Here is a 7,755-nt window from a genome sequence, read left to right on the forward strand (position 1 = left end):
GTGTGTCTGGATGCCTTCGTGTGCTGTGTCTTTCTTATGTGTTTGTGTGTGTGCTTGTGTAAATTTTGGTACGTGTTTGTAGTAATTAATTGATGTGTTTGTAAATTTATGTCGCTGCATATGCGTATGCAGGCTTGTGAGTATGTGTGTGCGTAAGTTTGTGTGTGTGTGTGTGTGTGTGTGTGTGTGTGTGTGTGCGTGTGTTTTTCAATATATATTTTTGTCGCTTGTGTGCTCGAATGTGTTCTTGTTTGTGATTTTTGTATGAGTGCTCCTGCGTTTAATTAATTGTTTGGTTGTCTTTGTGCTGCATGGAAACTTGTCTGTCTGTTTTATTTGTGTGTGTGAAGTGTGTGTTTTTTGCTTATGTGTGTTTGCGTCGAAAGTTTAAGTGCGCGCTCTTGTGTCTGAATTTGTGTCTCTGTTTTCGTTAATGTATTCGTGTCCCCCGGTTTATGGCTTTGTATATTTGGATGTAGATGTTTGTATGTTTCTCTGTGTGTATATTTGTTCGGGTGCGCAGGTGTTTGTTATGGTTGTCTTGCGCAGTTGTGTGTGTTTGTGTTAGTGTGTTGGTATATGGCGTGTGTGTATTTGTGTGTGCGTGTGTTTGTTTGTATTTTTGACCATACATTTATATTTGTACATGTGTGGTTGCGCATATGTATTCCAGTGAGTGTCTATGTTACTGCATGATGGTGTTTCTGTGTGTTCTTGTATCTTTTTATGTTTTGTATGCATACCTGTTTGAATGTGTTTGTGTATGTGGGTGTACGCTTGCATGTTTGTGTTTATGTGCGTTTGCGTGCGTGCGTGTGTGTGATGTGTGTGTGTGTGTGTGTGTGTGTGTGTGTGTGTGCGTGTGGTTGTTGGTGTGCCTCTGTCGTTTGTGTATCAGTCTAAAGTGTATGTGCGGGCTGTTTCATGTGTATCTCCGTAATTGTTTTTTGCTCATGTATTTTTGTGTTTCTGTGTATGAGTTCATAGGTTTGTGTGTAGGTGTTTGTGATGTGTGTGTATTTGTGTGTATTTCACCCCAGCTTTTGTTTGTGCGTGCTGGAGTGTGTTTGGTTGGTTGTGGAGGTGTTTGTTTGAGGGTGTTTTGCGATGGTGTGAGTGTTTGTGTGAGTTTGTGTTGTCTGTGTGTTTTTTCTTTGTATTTTCTGTTCAAATAAATGTTTGTGTGTATGGGTGATTGCGTGTATGTAATTCAAAGTGTATCTGTGCTTTTGCGTGGTGGTGTTTGTTTGTGTGTCTTTGTGTTTTTGTTTTTATTCGTTTTTGTTTGTATGTGAATTTTTATTTTTGTGTGTGCGCGTGCTTGTGTGTCTTTATGCGTGTATCTGTGTGTGCGTGTGTGTGATGTGTGTGTGTATGTGCATGTGATTGTTTGTGCGTCTTTTTATGTTTTTTTGTTCATATGTGTTTGTATGTGTATATGTATGTGTCTATACTCCTGCTTGTGTGTTTGCGTGTATGTGTTTTGTGGGTGTGTGTGATGTGTGTGCCCTGTGTGTTTGTGTTTGTGCTTGTGTGTGTGTGTGTGTGTGTGTGTGCGTGCGTGCGTGCGTGCGTGCGTGCATGCGTGCGTGCGTGCGTGCGTGCGTGCGTGCGTACGTACCTGCCCGCCCGCACGCCCGCCCGGCGTGTTTAAGTGTTCTTGTTATGATCCCAACGTTATCACATTTTCTTGTGGGGGAACGATTTTATTTATAGGAGGAATATAAATCTGGTTGGGATCGCAATTTGTGACACAGATGAGGGGATTCGTGAAATGTTGAGATGCAAGGTCAATAAGTCTGGAAACCAGGAGTGCTACACATACAACTTTAAAACAGACAATGAAGACTGCCTTGAGCCAAATCACACCGGATTTTTAATCACCGATAAGAATAAATCAACTCAAATGAACGATAATATACTGCGTCAATATTTTGAACAAGTAGTGCGGAGTGAATCGGATGGCGATGTGGAAGTTCCAGCTATAAGTCTATTTGTGAATGGAGGCTTCGAAAGTCTTGAGACTCTTAAACATTCTCTTGAGAAAGGAACACCAGCCATTGTGTTAGATGGCTCAGGCAGGGCTGCCGATTGGCTATCTTTTGCTGTCCGCAATTTCACAGACGGCAATACGGCTGATGTAAAAGAAAAACTCAGACAGGAGTTTGACCTCAAATCAAAAGAAGCTACCGACGAAAAGATTGATGAGAAGTCAATACAACTTATTTTCAATTGTCTGAATGTGGAAAATATTGGTGAATTAATCAAAGTTTTTAAAATTGATGACGACGATTCCTCGTCTCTTAACGAGTTGGACAATTTCATCCTTGATCATCTTATGCAACAACCACAGTTGAGCTGTGACGAGAAGTTAAACTTTGCCTACAAATGGAATCGAGCCTATCCAATTCCGGACAAGATTTTGAAAGAAGCCAGCTCAACAGGTGATCTTTTAAGAACCGCTCTTATCGAGGACAAGTTACCGTTTGTTGCAAAGGTTGCTGAGGTTACAAAGTTGAGTTCATTCACTGCAAATGATCTGTATCACGTTTACAATGAGTCACTGAAACGTGAAGAGAACCAATTGACAAAAGCCATTCTGCAAAAATGGAATCCAGACGTTGATCGTTTCAATGACAAGAAGGATGTCGACAACCAAAAAGGAAGGCGATTTTCAGTTTGGAGGCATCGCAAAGAGAGTAACAATAGCAATTCGACGCAAGAGCAGGACAAATTTTTAGGGGAGCTTTCTTTGGCGCTTACAAAGGCTAATATCTTACACAGCCAGTCAGTATGGTTAAACTCAAGTGACCAAGATCAAAGTTTTGACGCAAATCAAGGAAGTGTAAACTCTGATAATTCTGTGAGGGGTAAATATTGGAAGAAAAAAGTCTTATCCTCAAGACATCGGCTTGTTTCTCTGTTTATCTTCTCTCTTCTCTTCCTACGACTGGAGGCCAGTGAGTTCTTTTGGAGACAACTTCATTACAAAACATCTGCAGCCTTGTTTGCGGTTCTAGTCATGGATGCCATATCGAAGGCAGATGTCGATGACCTTGACAACAATTTTTACACAAAAGTTCAACACATTCGACACTCTTTCACACAAAAAGCCATCGACTTGCTTTATCATTGCTACGAGGACAACCCACGCAATTGTAGATCACTTTTGACAGAAAAACGCGTTATGTGGGGAAATCTGAATTGTGTAACTCTTGCAGCAAAGTCAAGTTGTAGGGAATTCCTGGAGCAAACGGCAGTGCAGGCATACATTCAAAAAGACTGGATGGGCGCTCTTACCCGAAGGAACTCCCCTTCGACCATATTTATAAACGCCCTTCTATTGGTATCTATTTGGCGACTTGAATTTATACTTGAAGATAGTACAGGACCCCCAGCACAGCAGGGAAACGCTGATACGCATTCTGTGTCAGCAACATGTGAAGAGAGGGAAGCAAGGCAGGTGCAACCCACACAGGTACTAAGGTTCCCAGATTTATACCCCACTCTACCTACTCCCAACTCGTCCACTGTACACCTCAATCCAACTGCTGTCACTCCGCACGCTTGACCCCCTTGACCACCCTCCCCTCAAACTACCTCGACTACGTTCAACCCCGCCCCCTCCTTCTCTACCCTCCCTCCCTCAAGTAAGCCGCCAACCGCTCGCCAGTCGTTTTTTAGCGATTCACCCGACGTTGGTCGGTTATGTTCTTCTGCTTTGGAGTTTCCAAATTTGGGGAGATCGCAGAAATTCCACTAAATATTACTACTAAATAATTCACTAAAGAAAATTTTGAAAAAAATATTGTCAGCTCTTCTTTACTAGAACATATCTTTACAGAAATGAGCCTCGCACATTTAACAGTGTGCTGCAAATTTTTTAGCTTTTAGCGTCAACTGAAAATTTTAATGCTTGCTATCAGAAAGTGCGCACGTAACTGACAAGAAACAATTTTTAGATCATCAACTAAGGAACATGAAAAGGAAGTTTTGGATTGAACATATAATATTGATCTAAGAACCTTAGTGTAGTATGACATTAAGTATAAAAAAATTTAAGCATCTACTGCAACATACGTCGCCAAAACGGTGCAAAAACTTTGTTGATTAAATCAATGGTTCAACAGCTGACATTATTTTTTTCAAAATGTTCCTTAGTGAATTATTTAGTGATAATATTTAGTGGAATTTCCCCGAAAGGCCGTACCGAATTTAAAAGGAAGAGTTCAAGCTAAAATGTCGGCGATATTGACGCCCTATCTTAGTACATGGAAAAGAATACCAATTGCATATAACGTATGTCAAATGACAATAACATATGTCAAATGACAATAACAGAAGTCAAATGAAAATTTTTGTATAATTCCCACCAGGAGTTAGGGTTAGGGGCAAAAAATTGTACGTAGTTTCTTCGAACTAGCAGCTCGCCAATGTACTGGTAAAAGTTTTCATTGCCTTATTCCCCCAACTTTTCGTATTTAAAGTACAATAACATGTAAGTTTTCTAAGTCATGGAGCTAACTTTGTCAATTTTACATAACTACAAACCGTGTTTACGAAAAGGTCGGGTTTTGCAAATACTGTATCCAAAAAATTCGTTGATACTTTGCTTGAGACCATTTGTTTTCAAAAATAATTATCAGCTATTTATTGAGCTTTACCGTGATTGTTAATCTATTTATTTTGTAGTCTTGTATTGCTACTGATGACAGATCGCAAGATTTCTATTAATTGAGAAAAGTTTGAATCTAATCATTTGTTTCTGTTTGCAGCCTATGTTTTTTCACTTACGTTTCCACAAAAAATAAGGTTTCATTTTTTGTTGCCTGCTTTTGCTCTTAGTGTTGCTACTTTGGGTTGTATTCAGTTTAGCTGTGATTTTTTATTCGGCTGAAAATGATAGTCTGGCTGTTTAGTTTTTATTATTTGACGGTAACTTCAATTTGCTGTTTCAGAAGACTGCTGCTGGACCAAGACAGAAGGTGGCGAATGTATTCAGGAGATACTTGGCCTTTTTCAGAGCACCTATCGTCTATTTCTGCTACTACCAAATCTCCTTCACTATCTTTCTGGGCTGCTTCAAATCTCTCAGGTTGGCTTCCTTTTGACTTTATTAATGAGATGTATGGCTACTTAACTCATGTCAAGTTGCAGGCTTAATTGAATCCTGATCAGACCAAATCATTGAAGTCACTGTGCGAATTCGCATCGGAATTAATGTCTCACTTGACTTAAAAATGCTCAAAAAGTGTGTTCAGAACTGATTTTAGTCTATGCTGTTATTAGTAGTTAGGTCTTCGATTGCCTGATCATCGGTTACTTCAAGCGCTTTGACTTCTGGGGAATGATAACTTCAAATGTACAAATCTCAAGCAGAGATGAAGTCAGCCTCACAAAAGTGCGTATAAAGATAACTTTGACTTGTCTAAATAGATACATGCTCTCGTTTTATGTTTTTACCCGGGAAACATCCCGTTCATTTTAAAGAAAAGCAGAAGAATGCAAAGGCAATACCTTAATTTTACTCGGCATAATTTGGAGTATTTACGCCGAATATTTTTATTTTTATTGATAGTTAACTAAACTTCCAAATTTCAAAGGTTTCTATAACAAATTTATGGTAGTTGTAAAACCAAATGGAGAAAATCGAGATTTTTATTTTGATGGTTTTTTCTTTGTTTTTTTTTCGGTAGCCTTTGCTTTCACTAATATGGTAAACACTAATATAGCTAAAGAGAACAATAGAAAAAATGGAGATTAACTTTCGGAGTCACAGCTTGTTACGTTTTTTTCAAGATAAATATTCAGAAATGAGATTTTGATCTTTGTTATCTTTCTTTAGTGAGTGTTTGTTTACCCGGACCCTAGTCCCAGCACAATTCAGCGCTGAATCTTTACATTCCCATATTAACTCAGAAAATCAGTTCTGAAGCAGTACATTTGCAGTCCATTTATAGGTTTTTATGAGCAGGACAAATTCAGAAAAACTTTTTAAATCATGATTTTGTACTTGACAGAATAGAACTTGATTTTTAGCATGATCAGACCAAATTCATGCAAAATTGAAATGTTCGATTGTAGCAAAAAAAAAATGACCATGAGGAAATTGCATGCAAAATTGCATGCAAATGCCTCGCCGCACGCCGTAAGGACACGTTACCCTGCTTTATACAGTTAAATCGGCGGCAGTTCACGGAGTTTGCAAACAGAATGAAACACATATAAGCCCCCCCCCCCCCCATATATGTTCCCCATTGTTTTACTTCGAGTAAATTCCAGCAATGTTTTCCTTTAATTGTCTGACCCACACTTCTTTGCTTTTCCTTAACATCGCCAACCCCAATGGAAGAATCTTGCTGATCTTTTCGTGACTAGCTTCAGACTTTTTTGTTCTGTTGTCATGCGATTCAAGTCATTTTTTAAACGAAGCTATGAAGTGTAAGATGAATTGCGTTATTGCTTTTTCGATCAAACACTGATTTGGAGATCATCATTTGACCCTGAAAATTGAAACAAACAAATAAACAAAAAATTTTCCGATGAACATAAAAAGAATACCGAAAAATTGGAACGAATATCTTTAAAACAGGTTTCCTCTACTTGAAAATTGTGAAATGTTGAATTTTAACGCCGTTTTTTGTCATTTAGATCTGCTTTCCAGCAGGTTGGTTACATATACTTCAGTACTACTAATTGGGAATCTGACATAGATATGCAAGCCACTGAAGATCTGTTTTCACCAATTTAAAATCAAAGAGTAAGAAACAGGAACATAATTTCAAATTTTCTATTATTTTTTTGAATTTGTTCTAAATTTGTTTGAAGAAAGGCAAACTGGCGTATTTAAGCACTAAGAGGTGCTTCCGACCGTTCAGAATTCCGGAAAGACAGAAAAAGCAGGAAGAGAAAAAAAGAGAGGAAAATTGAAGAGAAATTAAAATATTTACTACTAATTTCGTCTAAAATAGTGTGGTCCTACTTCTTGAACAGAAGCGTTTCTCGTCCAGGTGCTATAAATAAGTGAATTTTCAGGCTGCTGTGCTGCTGGTATTTACTTATGTGAACTTTTGCAACTCAAGCGGAAAACCAGACTAAAAATTGCAAAAAAGAAATAAAAAAGAATTCACAACAAAGCTTTGGTTTTAATTGAGCAAAAGAAGCAAAACAATGACATCCAAAATTTTTAAAAATGAGTCTACTTGTGAACAGCGAAGTGTTAGCTAAGGCTTTGCAGCTATTTTTTTCATAATTAAATTTGGATTGTAGTTGAAAAAAATACCGTTTAAATCTACCACTAAAATTTCTCATGAATGGTAAGAAACTCTGGTCTGGAGAGAAAAAGCAAGCCTTGTATAAATTTCCCCCATTTCTAATTCAGAGGAGGTTTTATGCGTCGAGCAAAGAGATAATTTTAGGGGGGGGGGGTACAAAACACCGAGAGGCGAAGGGTTCGAACCCTTCTTTCGGTCTTTCGGTGTTATTTGGACCAATAAATTTATCTTTATACTCGGTGCTCCACGCTTCCTCTGAATTAAGTTGCCCCCTCTTGGGTGCCAGAGCAATTTGTCCACCGGTGGTAGGTTTCATGTTTTTATCGCAAAAGAGGAGATAAAAAGCGACTTGGAACCGTAGAAACGATGAGCTGTTGCGGCTCTTCTAAGATTTCAGCTGAACAAAATTCAATATCGTGTTTTTGGAGAATTGCATTTTTCGTTTACGAACGCTATACTAGACGCGTAGTCCTTTAGAGAA

At 38.5% G+C, this 7,755-nt stretch overlaps 1 protein-coding gene across 1 annotated transcript in view; it reads left to right on the forward strand.

Moving 5' to 3' along the window:
* LOC142338073 (transient receptor potential cation channel subfamily M member 8-like) overlaps window positions 1–7,755 on the forward strand; it is a 69,960-nt gene that overhangs the window by 17,050 nt on the left and 45,155 nt on the right. Inside the window, exons 5-6 of the mRNA XM_075387705.1 lie at window positions 1,717–3,478; window positions 4,959–5,095. Coding sequence (XP_075243820.1) covers window positions 1,717–3,478; window positions 4,959–5,095 — 1,899 coding nt within the window. The remainder of the gene's footprint in view (window positions 1–1,716; window positions 3,479–4,958; window positions 5,096–7,755) is intronic.

This window comes from Convolutriloba macropyga, chromosome 4 (genome assembly GCF_964194025.1).
Source record: "Convolutriloba macropyga chromosome 4, txConMacr16.3, whole genome shotgun sequence".
Classification (NCBI taxonomy): domain Eukaryota; kingdom Metazoa; phylum Xenacoelomorpha; order Acoela; family Convolutidae; genus Convolutriloba; species Convolutriloba macropyga.